We start from the raw sequence: 23,161 nt of genomic DNA, 5'->3' as shown, positions 1-23,161 counted from the left end.
CTGGTTTACTTCTCTGCTAGCTATCTGAACTGAGGAGATGTGCCCTATGCTGGGTGGGAAGGCACTCACGCATACGCGGTGCGGCAGTCGCAAAACTTCTAGGGTTTCTACAAGTAAGTCTGCTTGTGAGGCTTTCCGCATCGGGGCTCTGTGGATGACATCACCCATATGTGAGACTAGCTGCCTGCTGTCCCTGGATACCACCTGTTACGGTAAGTAACTGTGCTTTGTGGTTAACTATTTAGAGTGGTGGGTAGTGGAGGATTAAGTGACTTGTCTGGGGTTGCAGGATCTCACAACTTCTAGGTACAGAGGCAGGAACTCTACCACCAGGCCAGCTAAATTCTTAGGGTAGGGAAGAGTTAAGAGGGCCACCTGATGAAAGGTTTGGAAGTAGAGGTTTCAATTAGTGATGATTTTCTCTTGTTGGGATCAGCTGCAGGGTTGTTGAGTGTAATCAATAAGAGTATATTGATGATGGAAGAGGATGATAAATACATTGTTTGTCAGGCCATGTTGATATCTTCTGCCACCCAGTGTCAGAGTGATTTGATCTGCATGGGTGTATTGTATGATGTCCTGTGCAGTTCAAATTAGCAGTCAGGCCCAGAACAGCAAATGAGGATTGGATAGTTCCCTCCTTGATGCACATTGGCAATGAATGTAATCTGGGGTTTTCTGAAGCAAACATGAATGTCACAGGGAGAGAAGGAGTCAGTATTTTAAAAAGGGTTTGTTGGCAGGATGGAGAGTGCACAGGGGTAAGAACAAGATCAAGTGGTTTGGTCTGGAAAGGGGAGCAAAGATTTAGGGGCAGAGAACTGAGGTGAGGAGAGAGTGCTAGGAATCTAGTTGAAGGAATAGGAGAGAGAACATTTGGGGGTGAGGGGGTAGGGCGAGAAGCCTGATGGTCTTACTGGTAAAAATGGAAAGAACTGATGAGGGGTTTTGTTTGACAGTAGGGAGAAAACAGAGACATAGAAAGAAAGAAATCTAGGGGTGAGGAGAAAAAAGAAGAGTCTAGAGAAAAAGCTAAGGGTTGAACTTGCCAGTAGAAGGGAGATCAGGTGTTCAAGCTACAGTAATCTAGCAATAGAGATATCTGAGAAGCTTTGAGCCAGAGAGAGAGAGTTGGGGATGTAAAACATGAGGTAGGGATAAGTCAAGCCTTCCTGTGCAGAAATTTATTACAAAAACATTGCAAATTAGGTATACAAAATTTTTCAGAATTTTAAAATTTGTGTGCAGAATTTTTGAATTTATTGTATACAATTGTCCCAGGATTAGTTATATTGGAGCCATTTATACTTAAATTCAGTATTTATCTAGTTATATGTTTTTCTAGGTTTGTTCTAGGGGTTCATAGACAACCCCGCGAAAGACAAAGGTGCGCACCGACAACTGAGCGTAAGACGGAGGCGTGCGCCGAAGAAAATTACAGTTTTTAGGGGTTCCGACGGGGGTTTTTGTTGGGGATCCCCCCAGTTTACTTAATAGAGATCGCGCCGGCGTTGTGGGGGGTTTGGGGGGTTGTAACCCTCCACATTTTACTGTAAACTTAACTTTTTCCCTAAAAACAGGGAAAAAGTGAAGTTTTCAGTAAAATGTGGGGGGTTACAACCCCCCAAACCGCTCACAATGCCCCCACAATGCGGCGCGATCTCTATTAAGTAAAGTGGGGGGGTTTCCCCCCCACGCCCCCCCGTTGGAGCCCTAAAAACAGTAATTTTCTGCGGCGCGCGCCTCCATGCTGCGCTCAATTGTCTGGGCACGCCTTTGTCCCGGCGCGCTTTTGACCTGACACCGTTCTAGGAGTAGTCTTTGCATCTTTATCAAAAAGTCTTTGTCAGGGGTGGACAACCTATATACACAGAGGGCTGCATGAATGTCAATACTGTTCCTAGCAGATTGCACCATTACATAATGTTGGAAGCAGAAATTTACAGAACTCCATAGATCTTCTGTGATAAATAAGTAAAACTTTAACTTAAAACAACAATGGACTAGATTGGCTGCTCTGAAAATATTGGTGAAATACAATATATATAAATTCACCAAAACTCTGGCTAATGATGTTTTCTGTTTATACTTCCTGTGGTCTTGTTGGGCCATGTTCAGCTTGTGGCTCTGTGATGCAAAATTACATATGGTTGTGGGATCATCTTGCTTATTGAGTTTGTTGAAATCATGGAAGAGAGTGGGTGCAGTTTTGAAGTTTTGCGTTGGGAATCTGATGCCCCCAACTTCAGTGATTGCTTTGCCCATGGAGAGCATTGTGGTAGTATTGTCATGGCTGTCATTTTATTAATATAGAGCAAGACAACTTTTTGGAAAATTACCCGACAATAACCACTAAGTTTTTGTTGTGATTTACTACATAGACATCCTACAGTTGTTCTAGGCAGCTTTAGTAGTTTTTGAAATGTGTTTCTTATAAATAATAATAATCTAAATAAAACCACTTCACTCATACCCAAGAATTTTTTCTTATAACAGTTAACATTTGTGTGGAAGAAAAGTTTTTGTGAAGTGAAGAGTTCTTGTTTTATGTTTGTTTTACAGAGCAGTTGCTGGTTGGGCTGAAGGACAAAGACACTATTGTCAGATGGTCGGCAGCTAAAGGGTAAGCTAACCTGCTTGTGGTTTATAGTCAATCGTTAATAAGTTCATTTTTTGGCATGGCAATGGAAGGCCTTTGAGTTAATAAAGCAAGCAAACACTGCACTCCTTAAATTTGTTGAGCCTTAAGGGCCCTATTGAGTAGTATTTTTCCGTGGCTGGTTTCCCATTATTGTCTTTGGGGAATCTAGTCCCAGAGCAGGTATGGCAAGTACAGATTAGTAAACTTTCAGTTCTACTGTGATATTGGTTCCAATGTTTGTTTCAGTTTAGGAGTTTAAAAAAAAAGTTTATAGTTTGTAAACTCACGATATAAGTACAGGTCTGCTGTCTGTATTGCTATTAGCATATTTGCACCAGTGTATTTTTGTCATTAGAAGAGGGGACATGTAGGAATCAATAGAGGATTTACCCCCTTCTCCATGATCATCTGGGGCACCATTTGCCCTCTGTGTACAAATATATCTCATTCATATTCCTTGGGTTAAACTTAAAAGCCTGACTGGATTTGGGGGTGGAGGTGGGTGGGAGATGGTCAAGTACTGGTTTATTGCTACACTACACAAATGTTATTAAATTAACATTTTAAGCAATTTTACTGCATATTTGAGACAATTTTAAGACACAAAAGTCTTTGGTGATTTTTATATGTCTTATATAGCCATAATACTATCTTTTATTCCAAAATATGCATTTTTTCCAGGATAGGCAGAATTACTGGACGTCTTCCCAAAGAGTTAGCCGATGAGGTTGTTGGTTCAGTTTTAGACTGCTTTAGGTATGTATATTCAGTGGTTTTGTAATGCTACCTGAGGCTATCCTAATCGGGAATCAAAATGGGCAAAGATGAATTGTTCCAGTAACCTCAAATCATGTACAGTAGAGTGAAATTTCAGAACTCGGCTAAACTCTTATCAATTCCTGTTGTATTTATCATGATACAATTATAAATTCTACTTATGAAGATAAATCTCTAATTATTGAACACAAATGGAAAATATTCTTCACTTGTGGTGGAGACACTTGTTATTTCAAGGGAAGTTTTTTTTTTTAAACTGCTGCTTGTCAACACAATACACAACAAAACATTTTAATAGACAGCATAGGGCAATGTTCTCTCACCTTTTTCATATAAAGAGCCACAATGTGAATACAAGAAAGCTCTGGGGGCCACCAAAAGATTTCAGACTTACACTTTTAAACTTATATTAAATAAATCATTTGAAAATTCTATTTATAATATGCACTCTTCTGTGTGTTATCAAAACTTTGACATGGGTTTCCACAATTCTCTGAATGTAAGTGTTTCATAGGTTCTCTAGCTTTGTCATATCACTGCAATACATGTGAATCTAAATATACATTCTGACCTTTGACTTGTCTTACGGTGCTATGTATATATGGTTCCATGCTGACCTTTGTCCATGCCTGACCTATGGCAATCTTTTTTTTTTTTTTTATATTTAATGCAGTGTATAAGTGGGTAGGATTATCCAAGTAGGTAAGATTGAACTTAATAAATTTTCAGGACATGAGGAACATTTCAGCAAACAGTTTGAGGGTCATAGTGGAGGACTTCAGGAGGCAGTGTGTTAGAGACCACTGGCATAGAATGTAAGCATTAGCACTATATAGATAGATAAGATAGAGTAAGAGGCATTAGAAAATAAGGGTACTAATTCAAAGAAAATTGCACGCAAAGTCAGAAATGTGCATGAATATAATTTCATCTGGGATAGGGACAGATAAGTAAATGCTGCTACAGCATGTGCAACCAATGTTACAACTTTGTGTGTGTGTCTCACAAGTTAGTTATTTCTTCCAAGGGGGAATAAATTCCGTACAAACGTAAGGAAGTTCTTCTTCACCCAGAGAATGGTAGAAAACTGGAATGCTCTTCCGGAGTCTGTCATAGGGGAAAACATCCTCCAGGGATTCAAGACAAAGTTAGACAAGTTCCTGCTGAACAAGAACGTGCACTGGTAGGGCTAGTCTCAGTTAAGGCGCTGGTCTTTGACCAGAGGGCTGCCACGTGAGCGGACTGCTGGGCATGATGGACCACTGGTCTGACCCAGCAGCGGCAATTCTTATGTTCTTATGAAGGCCTGGATGAAGAGCCAAGCTTTCACTTGCTTCCTGAAGTAGAGATAGTCTTGTGTTAAACAAAGCCTTTCAGAGAGTGCATTCCAGAGTGTTGGTGCTACTCCAGTGAAGGCTCAGTGGCAGGTTTCACATTGTGTGGCATCTGTTAGAGAGGATGTGCTTAGGAATACTCCTTGGGAGGATCTAACTGATACTTGGAGGTATATATAGAGCAGGGGTGTCAAACTCAATCACGGTAAGGGGCTGAAATCTACAACACAGGCTAAGTCGCGGGCTAGACCCTGCCCACCTAATAGTACTAATTGTAATACCATTTTTCCATTCTTTTATTCCTGAAAGCAATCCCTACCTTTTCATATCCCATTGTTTTTATCCTTTTTGCATTTTTTGTGCTTAAAAATTGTAGTTCTCCCTTTTTTTTTCTCTTGTCTACAATGCCCTTTCCCCTTCAAGTCTGTCTGCTGTATAAAGATTTTGTCTATTATCTGTTGTTTGTTCCCCCAAGTATATTTATAGCATTTTATTGTACAATGCTTCGAATGAAATAAGTGTTTAATCAAAATTTTAGTAAACTATGAAACCATATATATATATATATATATATATATATATATATATATATATATATATATATATATATATATATATACACAATATAATCTTATTAACAACACATAATGGTTAACCACAAAATTAAACTACACAAAGCATACTGTATGCTTCTCAATGTCAGAGGGAAGGCTTCCGGATGAGTTGCGGGAAGCGCAAGGAGCAGCCGCTCGCGGCTTTGTGTACAAAAACAACTGCAGCAGTAAGGAGAAGGAAGCTGGCCAGAAGGTAAACACCTGGGGGAGGCAATTAGCAAAACGCCACATCGCCCTCAAGCCGGCCACCTGTGACCTGCGGGTTGAACACCCCTGGTCTAGTGTAAGGCGCACAGTCACCTGCGGGCCACATAAAACGGTCAGGCGGGCTAGATTTGGCCCGCGGGCTTTGTGTTTGACACATGTAATATAGAGAGATCCTGTTCTTCAAGTACTCTGGGCCATGTCCTTTAAGGGCCATCAGACATAATGTTTTAAATTTAACCCTATGTTGTACTGGTAGCCAGTGAAGTTTTTGAAAAAATGGTGTGATGTGGTCATGTTGCTTACAATCTTCTTTTAGTCTTGCTGCAGCATTCTGAATCAATTAGAACTGGTGCAAATCCAACGGCTCAGGCGGAGGAGCGGAGGAGCCATCGTGCGGCAGCTGTTGCTGCTTGAGAGCAACCCACCCTCTCAGCCCCGGACCGACCCGACGGGACGTCTCCCGCAAAGACTGCCTGCCTGCCCTGCTTTGACTGGCCGACGCTGCTCCTGCTGCTGGGCCAGGCGTGAGAGCGAGCCTGCTTGCTCCGCCCCCCAGCCCGTGCCGGGAAACTTTAAATTCAACGGCTCAACGGCGCAGCCGTTCGGCGCGCCGGCTAAGGCGCACGGCAAAGGCGCGTGCGCCTTAGCTCGCGCCTTTGCGAAGCGACTGAGCAAAGCACAAAAAACCCAATTTATAATTCAACCGCAATAACTGTTTCTTTCTTTAAGACTTCATAACAAACTTCAAATAACAAATTAACCGCCTCAATCTAAACCAACATCATTAAGAGGCGTGGCTTGACCACCGCAAGGACCACAAACATGAAATAATTACTCCTCCTCACCCACACTCAAAACTGATTAAAAAGTGCTTATTTTTGAAAAAGTCCCTATGTCGCCTACAAAATCGACAAAAAACGAAACTGCTCCATCTACATCGATCGGAGGGAAGAAGCTGAAATCTGATCTAAACACACCAGAGATAATGGCGCCGAAGAATGATGAGGCCTCACTTGACTTGCTCTTGAAAGAAATAAGATCAAATCGGAGCATAATTCAAGAACAGGTTGATGAAATCAAACTTTTAAGAAGTGAGATTGAGGCAATTAATTCCCAATTTGTAGATGCCCGACATCGTTTAGACGTCCTAGAGGAAAAAACATCTGTCATATCTTCACTACAAGAAACGGTATCTAAACATGATAAACTGATCACTACTTTACAAAGAGACTATGAAGATCTTTCTAATCGCAGCAGAAGATCCAACCTAAGAATTATTGGGATACCTGAATCATCGGAGGGCTCTGATATAGTTGCCTTTCTGACTGCTTTCCTGCCTGCTACCCTGGGTCTTGTCTTCTCACCTCCATTGGAAATAGAGCGTGCTCACCGCGTGCCGTCTCATCTCTCTAAACATGCATCTTCTCCCAGGCCTATAGTGGCTAAACTCCTCAGATTTCAACACACATTACAGATCCTCACAACAGCAAAATCTAAACCTCAGCTACTACATCAAGGCAAAAAATTTTTCATTGTTCCAGATCTGGCTAAAACCACAGCCTTGAAGAGAAAGGCTTTTCTCTCTCACCGGCAAGAGCTCAAAGACATTGGAGCCAAATACGGTCTTATGTATCCTGCCAGGATGAAAGTTACTTACAATAACCACACCACTTCTTACACTGATCCTGATGAGCTGACTGCATTCCTGGACTCTCTGAAAATGCGCTAACATGTTGAGCTACTGATGTCTATGCTTGCATCTGTTTCCTGCTGTTAATGTTCTCTGCTGTTAAGATTTTCTGCTGTTATAGCTTGTTAATACAAGACTGTACAATTTATTGCTTAGTGTGAAAAAGCACACCACTTTCATGTTTCTCAAATTGAGTGAGTGTGAAATAATGTTAGCTGTTCCATATGAGTTATCTCTACGTGCTCATAAGAGCACTCTTAAACTGTTTTCTTCCATACATGATATTTTGGTCTTTCTTTTTTCTGACCTTGTATTATGCTGCCACTGCTAGTCTATTTGCTCTTTATCTTATGCTTTCTTTATTTCTACCTTCTGGCAGAAGTGTCTGTCTGATATTTTGGTTATGTCATTTACTTTTTTCTTATAAAGGTGATATCTGCTATGCTCTAACACCACATATAATAGATTATGGCTGACTTACATATCCTTTCTTTTAATGTGAATGGTTTGAACCATCCTATTAAAAGAAAAAAGATAGCCAACTATGTGTCTAATAAACATCCTGATGTGATATACTTACAAGAGACCCACCTCCCGCCCACTGCCTCCTTGAAATTTAAATTGAAGGGATATTCCACTCATTTATATTCTCCTGCAACTTAGAGGAAAAAAAATGGGATATCAATACTTCTCAGTGACAAGCTATCCCCTGTTGTTCACTCTATTAAAACGGATTCTGACGGTAGATGGTGTCTAGTACATGCTGCGTTGCACTCTGTAGATTTTGTGTTCCTTAATATTTACGCTCCTGTCTTGGACCACCCAGATTTTTTTAAAGACCTTCAGCTGGCGTTAGTTGAACACGATTCTCGTTCTCTGATACTGGGCGGGGATTTCAATCAAATTCAAGATACTTACATAGACAGATCATCCTCTTGCAGACCCTCCAAATCCAAATCTTTTGCAGCTCTACATGCTTTAAAAGAAGCCTTCTCCCTTGTAGATCCATGGCGCTTATTAAATCCAAAAGGTAGGGAATATTCCCACTTTTCACCGCCACATAACACCTACTCGAGGATTGATTTCTTTCTTCTTTCCTCTCCTCTCATTCAAGATGTGACAAACGCTATCATACACCCAATATCTCTTACAGACCATGCAGCTATTTCTTTGCATTTATCTATTTCTGCTCCGCACAAAGAATCTCCTTCTTGGCGACTTAACAATACCTTTCTCTTAGATGAGATAATAGTGGACAAAATCAAATCCTTTACTACAGAATTCTTCGAATTTAATACAAAAGATCCAGAAATTTGTCCTTCTATCATCTGGGAAGCCTACAAAGCTTCTCTCAGAGGTGAATTGATTAAGCTTGCTTCCTGGAAAAAGAAACAATCCATGCAAAAAGAAAAAGAATTGGAAATTTCTATTAAAAACCTAGAATTACAACATATGTCTACTCATTTACATGATCCATCCTTATTCCAACGTATTCAAAACCTTAAATATGAATATAATACTTTGGTCTCTTGCACGGCCCGAAGAGATATCTTTATTTCAACTTCTGGTCACTATATGGGAGATAATCTCATGGGTCGCCCTTTAGCTAGATATCTCAAAACCAAATCAAAACGTTTACACATTTCAGCTATTCAAGACCCATCAGGACAATTAGTAAGAACCAGACCGTTGATTTCCTCCCAATTTGAAAAATTTTATACTGCCCTATATCATTCTGAGTCTTCGGCCCCTGATTCGGACATAGATTCTTTTCTTGCTTCTTTAAATCATCCGACTATATCGGAATCTATTAAAACAAAACTAGATGCTCCTATAACTACAAATGAGATTGAGACTGCTATATCTTCCTTACCCGCTGGGAAAGCCCCTGGACCAGATGGTTTTACTGGTGAGTTTTTTAAAAGTTTCCGAGCTCTCTTGGCACCTCAACTTCTAACATATTATGATTTCCTCCACTCCACTCCGGACAAACAATTTAACTTCACTGAGGCCACCATTGTAGTTATTCCCAAGCCAGATAGGGATGCTACTATGGTTAAAAATTTTCGTCCTATCTCTCTCCTCAATTTGGATTACAAAATCATGGCGAAAATTCTATCACTAAGACTTAACACAGTGATCCCAACCCTCGTACATAAAGATCAAACAGGATTCATCAAACAAAGATATATAGGAGATAATATACGTTTATTTCATCATATAAATGCTCACGCTAAAACAATGTCGGAGCCTGTGATTGGCCTGGCCATCGATGCTGAAAAGGCCTTTGACCGAGTGGAGTGGCCTTTCTTATTCCGAGTACTGAAATGGTACAACTTTGTTTCCTTTTTCACAAATTGGATAGAAACATTATATCGTCAACCCACGGCCCGTATCCTAATTAATAACTCTCTCTCTAATAGATTTTCCCTTTACAGAGGTACCCGTCAAGGCTGTCCCCTTTCACCATTATTATTTGATCTAGCATTGGAACCTTTATTATCTGCTATTCGACAGTGTTCACTAATAAAAGGTATTCCCTCATCCAATCGAGACATTAAATTGGCAGCTTATGCCGATGACGTTCTCCTCTTTCTCAGAGATCCCCTTTTCTCTCTACCCCATCTCATTTACATAGTTTCCCAATATTCTCGTCTCTCGGGATACTCTGTCAACTGGGAGAAGTCGGAGATCTTTCCTCTTAATGACCATATTTCCTTCTCAGATCTAGCTCACTTCTCTTTTCCATGGTCACAAGGAGCTGTGAAATATTTGGGAATCCTAATTCATAAAGATCCAGATCATGCTCAGGATCTTAACATATCCAAAATCAAAAATTTAATTTTAAATACTACAACGCGTTGGTCTCCGCTTTATCTGTCCTGGTGGGGTAGAATAGCCTCCATTAAAATGACTCTGGCTCCACAAATTAATTACATTCTTTCTATGCTTCCCCTTTTATGCCGGAAAAAATTCTTTCATTGGCTTAATATGAAAATTTCTGAATTTATTTGGAACAAGAAAAAACCTCGTATTGCTCTCGCCAAGCTGAAGGCCTCTAAGATTAATGGCGGCCTAAATCTACCAGATTTTTACTACTATTACATTGCATCATTAGCCAAATATGGAGCTCAATGGATAGTTGACTCGAACCCTCAAGATCAACCAGCATGGTTCGAAATGGAACGCTTTTTATGTACACCACTACACGTCTCGTGCTTTCTTACAGTGTCAATACCTAGACACTTGAGAAGGTATTCTCTATTATGTGCAACGCAGCATGCTTTACGCCTATTAGATGCAGCGGCTGAAATTCACGCTGATGAAGGCCCACTCATGTCCCTTTGGAATAACTCTAAAATTCAGATCAATGGAAGATCCCTCTCATGGAAAAGGTGGCAGCGGGCGGGTGTGTGGTTTGTTCATCAATTGATCTCCTCTAATTCTTTTGTCCCCTTTGATATTTTCCGTTCCACATACTCACTCCCATCTTCTGTACGATCACAATGGCTTATGCTTACTGGAATATTAGATAATATACATACACGCCCTGATTTTATGACCTCTATTCATACTGTTCGTCATTGGTCTACTCTGGCTTTACTGAAGGGTAAGGCAATATCTCTTTTTTATGGTATACTAAGAGATCACTTCTTCACTTTTTCAACTCAATCTATGAACCATTGGGACTCTATTTTGAAAACCACGCTTTCTGAAATAGATTGGGAACTCTTCTGGTCTTCCACAAATCGTCCTCTTTTATCATCCAGAGTTTCACAATCAATGTACTTTGTTATGTGGAATGCAGTATGGACTCCATATCGTAAGTGGAAAGCGAATCTACAACAAGATTCTACCTGTTGGAACTGTCTGAAAGCACCCGGAACTCTCGATCACATGCTTTTCCACTGCAATATGGTTCATTCCTTTTGGCTTCGTATTTGGGATACCATAAAATCTATCACTAAATGTTCAGAAGTGATCTCCATGGATATTATAATTCTTCGTTCTCAACACCCATGTTTTGCACAATCAAATTGCCCGCCTAAACTCATTGACACCATGTTCGTGACAGCTCTAATGCATATTCTGAAAAACTGGAAATCATCCTCATTGCTAGACTACACTTTTTGGTGGAACTCTTTGAGTATGTACCATAAATTTGAATCTTATGCATATGAGAAGAAATTGTTTTCTCGATCTTCCACAAACTTGACACGAAACAAATCACCTTGGCCATTCTTAGATTCATATGTTCGTTCTGCTCTATAGACACTTCTGCCTCTCTCTTTCTCTCTCTATATCTCTCTCTATTTCTCATTCTCTCTCTCTTCCTTTATCTTTCTCTCTCTTTCTCTTATCCCTCCTGCTTCTCTGTCTTCTTCTATTCCTTTTCTAAGCAGTTCCAGATACTCTGGATCCTTCTCATTAATCTAGTTTTATTCAAATGATTGTAGATACGAATATTTGATACATGATTTTTATTATGATCTATATGTTTGAACTGCTTTCTGTTTATAATTCCTATAATATTCAATAAAATCATTGAACTAAAAAAAAAAAAAGAACTGGTGCAAACCCTTTGTAGTCTTTGGAAAAATTTACCTGACCATATAATTATAAGTAATTATAAGATTTTTAAGAAGTCTTTGTAAACTTATTTGTTTAATGAATATGTGGGTTAATTTCATCTGTTTTAATTCGTGTTGCTTTTAGAATGTAATTCTGTATATTGTCTCCAATATTAACAGCAGTGAGCTTCATTGAGGTATTTGCGGTATATAAATAACAATTGTATTGTGAATTATAGTAATCTAGTCTTGATGTTATCATGACATGCACAACTGTGACAAGACTTACTGCCTTAATGTAAGGAGAGAGGCAGCATAGTTGTAGTAAATGATCAAAGCAGTTTTTGAATGTTGCTTTGATTTGGGGAATCAGTGTAAGTGTTGGACAAGCAGTATTCCAAGGTTCTTGAGTTGTGATTTGAAGGGTAATTTGTATTTCCCATAAGAGATTTTGATGTAATGTTATCTCAGAACACAATACCAGAACAGCACACAAATATTCCAAAGAGTGGTTTTACTATGGCTGCATGATAGTCTTGTTTATTATTCATGCATAAATCAATAATCCAACAATATTGTTAACTTAAAAAACATTTTACTTGTTTTATATCATTTATTTTATTAAATTCCACTTGATATTTTCTTTGTTCTTGGATCAGGTTATTGTGGACTAAATAAGATCATTATTTCCTGTATTTGTTTAATTTGATATAGTCAATGAGACTTAAGATGTTAATTCTTAAACTCTTATGCAAGTTGTTACTTGTTTATCGTACTAAAAAACTTGAATAAAGATAAAGTTTAAAAAAAAAACCCCAAAACATTTTACTTGCTAATGTCAACTTTTAACATGTCTTCCCTTCCCCCAGTGAGTTACATAAAAACCCACACTTATAGCATATGGTATGAATGTGACATAAAATATACATACTTGATCCTGCTCTGTCTTTGCCATTTTCAGGATATGGATGTTCGAGATCTGCCTGTTACTGTCCCTAGCTCCCAACTACTGGAGATGCCATCTAATTACTACTTTTACCCATCATAATACATCCACAGCCTTGAAGTCATTTTAAGTTTTGTTTTGATTTAGACCTCTTTCTCTTTAGGGGATTCACTGTTTATCCTAAGCAATTTTGAATTCTGTAACTGTTTTATCTTCAATACCTCCTCTGAGAGGGTATTCCAGGCTCCACCATCCTTTCCTTAAAAAATGATTTCCTGATATGCTTTGCCTCCTAAGTGTAACATCTTGAAACCTTAATTTATGTCCCTTAGTTCTACCACTTCCCCAGCTCTGGAAAAAAATTTGTTTGTGCATTCATATTTTTTTTAAAGTATTGATATGTATTATATGTCCCCTATCTCTCCTTTTCTCTAGGGAATCCATTTTCAGGTTGTCAAGTCTGCTTTCATATGATTTTTTTGAAGATTAGCACTATATTTTTATGTAATCTCTCTTGTGCAAGCAAACCTCTGTATATTGAAAATGTGAAACGGATGTCACCTCCACACCCCTTTCTATAAACTCACACTTGTCAAAAGTTTCTTCAATATTCACCAACCCTCAGAAGTGCCACCACGATACTCAAAACATTTCACTGTATGGCTTCACGCACTATATCTTCACTGGGTCCAACTTTTTTAACTGTCTTAGTTGAATTATATTTAAAGTTATTTTTAAACATTTTGTGAACAACCATTTTTAAGAAAGGTACTTAGCTTTTAACTTTTTGCCTTCAGGTGGTCAGTTGGTAGGGACATCTATGCAGATATGTTTCACCCAACGGGTTTTTTCAAGGCTCATATCCCTATATATCAAACAGACAAAAGAAGCCTTGTAACAGATTTAAAAATGCCAACAAAGTATTTTAAATATCAAAGTTCCTTACCTCTACAAGCTTTCACCGTCTTATACAACCACCAAGTCCTTTAAACAAAGATGGCCGTGGCTTTTTCACTCCTCTTATTTTTGTCCCCCAGCCTCAGCTGATGATGACCTCATACTTGAAGAGACCATCACTACCCTATCCGGGGGTTTTACTATATATCCCAAAGGGTAATACTCTTTATATGTTCTTTTCCCCTTGTTTCTAAAGAATAATTACACCATAGACTCCCAGGCTGAATATCATATAAGAGTAAGCCACTCTAATTCTAAATTTAAACCAAACGGTTCTACAGAATTTAATTGGTAAATCCATTTCTGTTCCAGAAAATTTAATCTTTCTTCTTTGTTCCCATCCTCCCACATTCCTGTGATGTTAGCTATAATCCTCCATTGGATTTGGGACCTCATCAACAATTTGTATAGGGCCATTAACATTACCTTTCTTCTGCTGGTTATTGACCACGACATCCTGCTACAAATACTAGATAGAATAGGAATCACAGGCAAAGTACATACATGGTATCAAGGATTCCTATAATCTAGGACCTACAGAGTAAAAACAAAGAAAAATCAGAACCATGGTCTAACCCCTGTGGCATACTCCAAGGATCGCCATTATCCCCAAAAATCTTCAATCTCTACATTGCATTCCTCGGCACCTGCCTAGACAAAATAGATTTAACCTCCTGTAGCTATGCAGATGACATCACCATTCTCCTTCCTTTTGATCAGCCAACGCCCTCCATGACAGACACACTACACAGAAACAGTGGCAACATGGATGAAAGATTAATTAATAAAGAGAATACAATATATAATGCAATTATCAAAATATACTAAACAAAAAATACATGTTTATTAATTATAATGAATTAATCAACTTTAATTGCTTTCTAATATAATATTCAATATAATAGACAGACATATATCTAAAAACTATCTATATATTTAAAATTCATCAGTCTAACAACAATAAATGAACAACAATAGATGCTTCAAATACCTAGAAATCACCCTACCAGGAAAAATTGCATTTGAAAATAGACTAATATATTAATTAACAGATAAAGTGCACTTATCTGAACCAACTCCTAGAAATAGAAGTAGGTAAATAGTTCCATATCTGTAGAAACTTGTTGAACTCCAAGCAGTGGACGGGAAATGAAGTCTATCAAACAGATATAGCTGTAAGGTCCATCTAAAATGCTAGGTGTCCATCTAAAGAGCTGAAAGTCCAAGTGATCCCAATTCTCAAGTAAACTCAGACGATCCAAGATAAATTATATGAGATAGCACTCACAAAAATCCAAGCGTTGCATTGTTTCCAAAATGACATGTATGATGGCACCAGGCACCCTCTTTTTTTGACAGTTTAAACTGTGATGAAAAGAAAAATGCAGAAGCGGTCCAGAGGAGGGCGACGAAAATGATAGGAGGCTTGCACCAGAAGACGTATGAGGAGAGACTGGAAGCCCTGAATATGTATACCCTAGAGGAAAGGAGAGATAGGGGAGATAAGACTCAGACGTTCAAATACTTGAAGGGTATTAACATAGAACAAAATCTTTTCCAGTGAAAAGAAAATGGTAAAACCAGAGGACATTATTTGAGGTTGAGGGGTGGTAGATTCAGGGGCAATGTTAGGAAATTCTACTTTACGGAGAGGGTAGTGGATGATTGGAATGAGCTCCCGAGAGAAGTGGTGGAGAGTAAAACTGTGACTGAGTTCAAAGAAGCGTGGGATGAACACAGAGGATTTAGAATCAGAAAATAATATTAAATATTGAACTAAGGCCAGTACTGGGCAGACTTGCATGGTCTGTGTCTGTATATGGCTGTTTGGTGGAGGATGGGCTGGGGAGGGCTTCAATGGCTGGGAGGGTGTAGATGGGCTGGAGTAAGTCTTAACAGAGATTTCGGCAGTTGGAACCCAAGCACAGTACAGGGTAAAGCTTTGGATTCTTGCCCAGAAATAGCTAAGAAGAAAAAAAATTTAAATGAATCAGGTTGGGCAGACTGGATGGACCATTCGGGTCTTTATCTGCCGTCATCTACTATGTTACATATGTTACTATGTGACCTTTTTTTTTTTTAGTTCTTTACTGCCTGGTATGGCTTCATGTAGTATAGTAACAATGAGGCTATTACACTGCTGAGTTGTAGTTTAGCTTATATTTTGTTTGTTATTGATAAATAACTTATTTTCTATGAAACATGGCATAGATGATATTGTGATGTAGTGCACCTTAGCTATCGACAAGTGTATGTATTTATTTTGTACTCTGTTGTGAAAGCTGGAGCCCCCCCCAACATCTAAAAATATAACAAAGCTTTTTCCTCTATGTTGCCCTCAGCTTTCAGGAAACAGATAATGCATGGCATGGTGGTTGTCTGGCTCTTGCCGAGCTGGGCAGAAGGGGACTTCTGTTGCCCTCTCGACTTCCTGATGGTAAGTTTCTAGTATCTGCTATGCAGTAGAAGACAGAGGGCTAGTCCCCTTGAATACTTAACAGAATATAACATTGTCACTATAATAGATACAGCATCAATGCATTTAAGGTTGAGCCGAATTAATACATCTTTAGGGCAGGCCTTCTCAAACTGTGAGTAATGACTTCAGATGGGGTTATAAAGATTGTGTTCAGGGTCATGAACTGGGCGGGCTAAAAAAATGTCTGGCTGTGCCCTCTGATGAGCCTATGGATCTGTACAGGGTCTATGGAAGATGGGGGAATGATTGCAGCATCAGCTGCTAAGCTTTAGGAGGTCTGGGAGAGGAAGCATGCATGGTAGGGAGGCCTCTAGGATCACATGCTTTCTGTGGCTGTTATAATGGAGTCTCAGCACATAAAACTTGGTAGAGCACTGTCTTAGGGCTTCTAAAAAGGTAGATGGTAATTTTAAAAACACCACATGTGAACATCTAACTTTTGCAATGGCTTCTTTTGAGTTTGTTCTGATTTCTTCATCTTATTATAGTCTCCCATTTTAAAATTAAATTTTACTACTGTAATTTTTCTTCTCTCTATTGATTATCTGGGGCATTTTCAAAACATTTAAGAAGTCCAAAAAACAATATAAATTGGCACTTGGCATTTTTCTTGCCAAAACGTCCAAGTGCTGATTTTTTGAGACTTCTTTCTGAATGTCTTGTGAAGCCTCCTAGTCGCTATGCATCCAGAACTAAAGGGGGGCTTGTTGGAAGCATGTTCTGGATAGCCTTTGGGTGGGCTTAGACTTGTGGTAATAATCGAACCTTTCCCAAGATGTCCTGGACCAAACTTGGATATTGTCTCTCGAGACTATGACGGGAACCCCCCACAGCCATTTTGTATGAGTGATCTGCACGGGGAAGAAGTGTAGGAAGATCGCTCCTGCTTCCTCTTCCGGCGGTCCCGGCCCTTCTGTGAGCCCTGCGTCTTCGCTGCTTCCTCTTCCGGCGGTCCCGCCCTTTCACAGGTAGATAATATAAGTAAAGAACTTGGTGCGATGGGGAGGGGGGTTTGTGAGGGGGTTTAAAAAAAAAAAAATATGGGGGAGGGGGATGGGAGGGAGTTGTAGAGTTCAGTGTTATTGTATGCTGTGGGTTGTTTTGTGCAGCATTAGGAATAGAGAGACCCACGATTGGTGGAGGATTAGGATTGGATATATTATTAGTGGTGTCAGTGGGTTATTATGTTTTATGTATTGCCATTGTTTTTATATTGTATTGTTTTTCTTACAATAAAAAAATGTATTGATACGAAAAAAAGAAAAGTAAAGAAAGGGAGATAAGTATAATAATGGTGAGAGCTGATAAGTTTTTACAGGAGTTAAATAATGTGTGCCGTTCTGGGTGACATGTTTTAAATAATGTGTATGCTTTGCAGGGTATAGCCTTGATAAAGCCACAGGTTGAAACATAACTGCTTTGCTAAATAGTGTAGTTGGATGTGAATAGATTTTTTTTCTTTGCATCTTCATAACATTTCTACTCCTGTATAAACTGAAAATACTTGGGAACACCAAAAATCAGTGTAGTACTGGTTGTACAAAGAAACCTATTGAAATTAGTAGCTGTAGTTGTAGTAGTAGTAAAGGTTTAAATGACCTTGCATACCACTGGAGATCTAACTCGGCGTTTTTTTGGCCTACCACAGAACCCTTGTTCTTATGCCTAGGGTTACAACTATTCATGAGTGCCACAAAAATTGCTTTTATCATGATTCATCTGGGCCAAGGAATGTAATACTTAGCTGTAATAATGCATTGTAAATGGAAAGTTGAGAGATAAGCTTGATGCTGTTGTACAAGTTGGAGCAAGAAGCAACTTTAAATTAGAAAAACAGGTTTTGTTAAACACCCTTTATAGATCACCTTCTTGCCAATCCCATGCAAAACTTAAATGCTTCAGGGAGTGCTTCTGACATATGTTGTTCTGTTCACCTATAGCTTTCCAGTGATCTCAGCAGGAAGGAAACTCCTTCTAAGGCAAAGAACTTACTGGCTGACTTGGACATGTATGTTTTTTAATTACTGGCTTAGATACGAAACTTTGCTTCTCATCCCCAAAAAAGTGCTGTCATTGACAGTGCTCGGTTTAGAGTCATGTGGCTCTGAGCTATTGGGAAATTCATACTGAATTTGTCTTGCCTGGAGGCAAAGTTACAATTGTACATTGGATATATGCCAAGCCTCTTGCCATGTCTACTGTTGATTTTTCTGGTTCTTTGGAGTTGCTCCGCACCCATTGTTTGGATATATTTCTTATCGTTGTCTCAGCAGGTTGCTACTTGAAACACTTGATTTTTTAGTCCACCTTTTAGCCTACTTTGTAAAAGAAAAGAAGGCTTATGAGATTGCTATGTCTCTGTATATGGTTACCCCTAAAAACTTTTTTGTTCTTGTACAAATCATATCATTGTGGGTGGTTGTGTGGAGGGAGGTTGAAAATCAAGAGGTCTCCGACAGGGATGGCTTTTTTTTTTCAGATTTATACATATGTGCAAACTGTTGACGCATGCATACATGCATCTTTCTTTAGTTCTGAGTAGAACTTCTTGCTGTTGGATTAAAACAAAAAGTAATAATTGCAGCTCTTTTCAGTAGGATACCAAAGTAATTATGGTTACTTACCTGCATAACCAATGTTAGGGGTACCTAAGCAGTTATGGATGATTCAAAAGAATATGATTGTTTCCTTTAATACTGGTTTCCAGTTTTAGATTTGCCTTTTCATAACCTTCAGGAATACTGCACATCTCTTGCATATGGAGTCTGTACTTACCTGGAGTATGTTATGTGAATTATTTATTTTTATTTAATTTCTTATATACTACCTGCAAGCCTGAAAGCTATCGAAGTGGTGCACATTCAGGATCAGTACAAATTTTTCTGACCTTGAAGGTTTCACAATCTAAATTTGTACCAGAGGCAATGGAAGGTTAAATGGCTTGCCCTAGATCACAAGAAATTACATTGGGATTTGAACTGAGCTCCTTTAGTTCTTAGTCTGCTGCTTTAACCATCATATCACTCCTGAGTTTTGATTGGATCCTGCAACAATATATTCACATACATGTTTACTAAGCCAAGAAGTACTCTCTACTACCATTGTGATGCTATTGATAGCTTAGTATGTATATAGACCAAGGGTGCCCAACGCGTCGATCGCGATCAACCGGTAGCTCAGGAAGGCAACGTGAGTCGATCACAGAGCCCATCCCGGGCTCTGTGATAGACTCGTGTTGCCGTCCCAATCTACCGGGCCAAAGACGCCGACGCCGGGCATTAGGCTGTTTTTTTTGTCATTTCGGGGGGGGGGGGGTGTGGGAGGGGGGCGTGGTGGCGTGGCGGCGGCAGCAGCAACAGCCTGAAAAAGAAATCATCCTGGCCCGGGTCGGTGTCATACTCCGGAACTTCTACCTCTTCCAGCAGCCCTCTCCCTTCTACCTGCTTCCGGCCACACCCCCTGCTCCGCGGCTCTCTTCGGCAACTCAGCAGCAGCGATCGACACAAGCTTCTGACGTTGGGGCCTACCCTCTGCGAGTCCCGCTTGTTTTAACTTCCTTTTTCCACAAAGGCGGGACTCGTAGAGGGAAGGCCTCGATGTCAGCAGCTTGTCTTGATCACCGCTGCTGACGAGTTGCTTAAGAGAGCCGCGGAGCAGGGGGGTTTTGCCAGGTGCAGGTAGAAGGGAGAGGGCCAGGTGCAGGACTCGTGGGTGAGGGAGCAGAAGAGAGAGAGAAATAGAGAGGGGAGGGAAACAAAAGGAAATATTTCATACTGGGCTGGGCCGGAGTGGAGGGAGGGTGGAAAGATTCTGGCTACAGGGTGCATTAACAAAGGAAAAGGGGGAAACCTGAAAATGGAGATAGTGACACAAAGAAGAGAAAGAGTAAGCAGGACCTACTGAATAAGGATAGAGATACAGAGGGGACATGAAGAGGAGGTGAAATAGAGACATAGAAGTAATGCTGAAAAAGTGTGTGTGGGGGGGGAGATAAAGACATTGAAAGGGCAAATGGTGAACATGGGGTAAAGACAAGGACAGAGACAAATGAAGATTCTGAAAAAGTGGTGAGATAGGGATATAGGTGAGATGGACACAAAGAAGGGTGATGCTGGAAAATAGGTGGAATGGTAATTCTGACAAACACAGAAGGGAAATGCTGGATCAAGGAGAGATGGGGCTCAGGCTGGATGGAATGAGGAGAAATGCCTTGTTGGCCCGGAACTTCCTCTCCTACGTCAGAATTGACGTCAGGGAGCGGAATGCTGGTCAGCGCGACACTTCTGCAGGGAAAGCTTGGGACGGCGGTGGCTTGGGGGCTGTTCCCCGATGACGGTGGCAGCAAATCGAGTGGCTTGGGGGAGGGCACGGAGAAAGAAAAAAAGGGGGCAGACAGGGAGACAGAAAGAAGGGGGAACAGGGAGACAGAAAGAAAAAGTTGGGGGAGAGAATGAGGTCTGGAGGAGAGGAAACATACAGGAGGCTGAAAGAAAGGAAAAAAGATTGGATGCACAGTCAGAAGAAGAAAGTGCAACCAGAGACTCATGAAATCACCAAACAGCAAAGGTAGGAAAAATGATTTTATTTTCAATTTAGTGATCAAAATGTGTCGGTTTTGAGAATTTATATCTGCTGTCTATATTTTGCACTATGGCTCCCTTTTACTAAACCGCAATAGCGTTTTTTAGCGCAGGGAGCCTATGAGCATTGAGAGCAGCGCGAGGCATTCAGCGTAACTCCCTGTGCTAAAACCTACTATTGTGGTTTAGTAAAAAGGGAGGGGGTGTATTTGTCTATTTTTGTATTTTGTTACCGAGGTGACATTGCATAGAGTCATCTGCCGTGACCTCTTTGAAAAAACCTGGAATATGAATAATTAACATTTTCTCTGCCTTTCAGTGTGCTTTGTGTTTTTTTTTTAATTTTATTGTTGGTAGATCATTTTGACTTAGTCATTATAAAAGTACCGGTAGCTCACAAGCCCATAAAGTGTGGGCACCCCTGATCTAGACATTAAGGAAGCAATTTTCAGTAGCTCACCTAGGTGCAAAGTCTGCAGATATTTTTGAACCTATAGATCTAGAGCAGTGTTCTTCAACCACCAGTCTTGAACTGGTGCCGGTCCGCAGAAATTTGCTGCCGGTCCACATGGCTAGCATGTGCATCTGCTGTCTGTATTTTGCACTGTTCAGGAAGAAATGCATTTGTTTCTTTTTCTCTGGGGGTTGTACTGCTTGCAGAGTCTTGCATCTTAGGGTTTGTTTGTGAATATTTGTACTTTTAGTTTTTGGTCCCGTATTTGCAAAGAGGTTATCTGTTTTCTGGTAGGAATGAATGTTGAGAAACATACAGTGTGCTTTATGTAGTTTATGATCAAACAATTTTTTTATTGATGCACAAAACAAATATAATCACCAATGGCAAATTTAGGAATATAGCTTTGTGTAGTTTAATTTAGTGGTTAACCATTATCTATAATAATAAAATGCTAGCCGCACATGCGCACTCACGCCGCGTGTTCCCTGATCCCTGATCTGTCGGGATGTGGCGGCACGAGTGCGCATGCGCATACTACGTCACCAGCCGACGATCGCCTCCACAAGCCCGCTCCCAGCCAGCTGACGATCGCCTCCACAAGCCGGGACTGGGGCACAAAGTGCGACTCCTGCCCCTCCCTCTCCGGGACGAAACGAGAAAGGGAGCCGAGCCGCCCTCCGCGACAGACCAGAGGAATCCGAGTCCTTTGCCGCCCCCCCCTTCCCTTCCCTTCCCGCGGACCCGACTATGAACCTGGCGATTCAAGCAGTGTTTGCAGCAGTCTTCACATACTGCTTCGGGCCCTTCTACTGCCCTGATTTGCTCTGCCGCGTCTCTGATGATGTCATCAGGGACGTGCCAGAGTAAATCAGGGTAGTAGAAGGACCCGAAGCAGCATGTGAAGACTGCTGCACATGCTGCTGGAATCACCAGGTTCGTAGTCGGGCCCTCGGGAAGTGAAGTGGGTGGGGGGGGGGCGGCAAGGACTCTCTATCCAAGTAAATAAAAAACTCCGGGGAGAACGGCAGAGACCGGGCCTGTACTAACTCCCGTGGACAGGGGGAGCAGTAAGAGGTGCTGATGGACAGGGGGGGGAATGAAGGAAGGTCTACTGCTGGACAGGGGGAGCAGGAAGAGGTACTGATGGACAGGGGGTGTGGAAATGAAGGGAGGCGTACTGCTGGACAGAGGGAGCAGGAAGAGGTACTGATGGACAGGGGAGAAAAAAAGGAAAGGAAGCCTATTGTTGGACAGAGAGAGCAGGAAGAGGTGCTGATGGACGGGGGAAAAATGAAGGGAGGCCTACTGCTGGACGGGGGAGCAGGAAGAGGTGATGATGGACAGGGGGGAGGTAAAACAAAGGGAGAAGGGCTGCTGCTGGATAAGGGGAGCAGTGAAGGGGTGGTGGTGGACACAGGGGAGGTAAAAAGAAGGGAGAATGGACAGGGGAGCACGCAAGGGGTGGTGGTGGACAGCCAAAAGAAAGAAAGTCAGAAATACAGAAAGCGGCTAAGGAGACAGAGAGAGAAAGAAATAAAGATAGACACACACATATATTCTAGTACCCGTTAATGTAATGGGCTATAAAGCTAGCGTGTTAATAAGATTATATTGTGTGTGTGTGTGTATATATATGGAAAATAAATGGAAAAATTGTGTTGTAATTAGTTCTAGTATGGGGGCGGGGTCTGGCCCATGACTTGGCCCAGTGTTCTTCAACCGCCGGTCAGCGGACCAGTGCCAGTCCACAAAATAATTATTTTATTTCCACCGGTCCATAGGTGTAAAAAGGTTGAAAAACACTGATCTAAAGGCAATTTTCATCAAACATAAGACTTGCCATAGTAGGTCAGCCCAAAGGTTCATCTAGCCCAGAGTTTTCAGCCCAATCCTCAGAACACACCAACC

At 40.7% G+C, this 23,161-nt stretch overlaps 1 protein-coding gene across 2 annotated transcripts in view; it reads left to right on the top strand.

The window, feature by feature from the left end:
- The window catches only part of TBCD (tubulin folding cofactor D), a 487,835-nt gene that overhangs the window by 126,951 nt on the left and 337,723 nt on the right, over nucleotides 1–23,161 (top strand). For both annotated transcript variants that reach the window (XM_033961208.1, XM_033961209.1), the window contains 3 exons: nucleotides 2,563–2,623; nucleotides 3,323–3,397; nucleotides 16,080–16,174. In XM_033961208.1, coding sequence (XP_033817099.1) covers nucleotides 2,563–2,623; nucleotides 3,323–3,397; nucleotides 16,080–16,174 — 231 coding nt within the window. The remainder of the gene's footprint in view (nucleotides 1–2,562; nucleotides 2,624–3,322; nucleotides 3,398–16,079; nucleotides 16,175–23,161) is intronic.

This window comes from Geotrypetes seraphini, chromosome 10 (genome assembly GCF_902459505.1).
Source record: "Geotrypetes seraphini chromosome 10, aGeoSer1.1, whole genome shotgun sequence".
Lineage (NCBI taxonomy): Eukaryota > Metazoa > Chordata > Amphibia > Gymnophiona > Dermophiidae > Geotrypetes > Geotrypetes seraphini.
The sequence above is the reverse complement of the archived record's forward strand: the minus strand, read 5'-3'. Positions and strand labels throughout refer to the sequence as shown.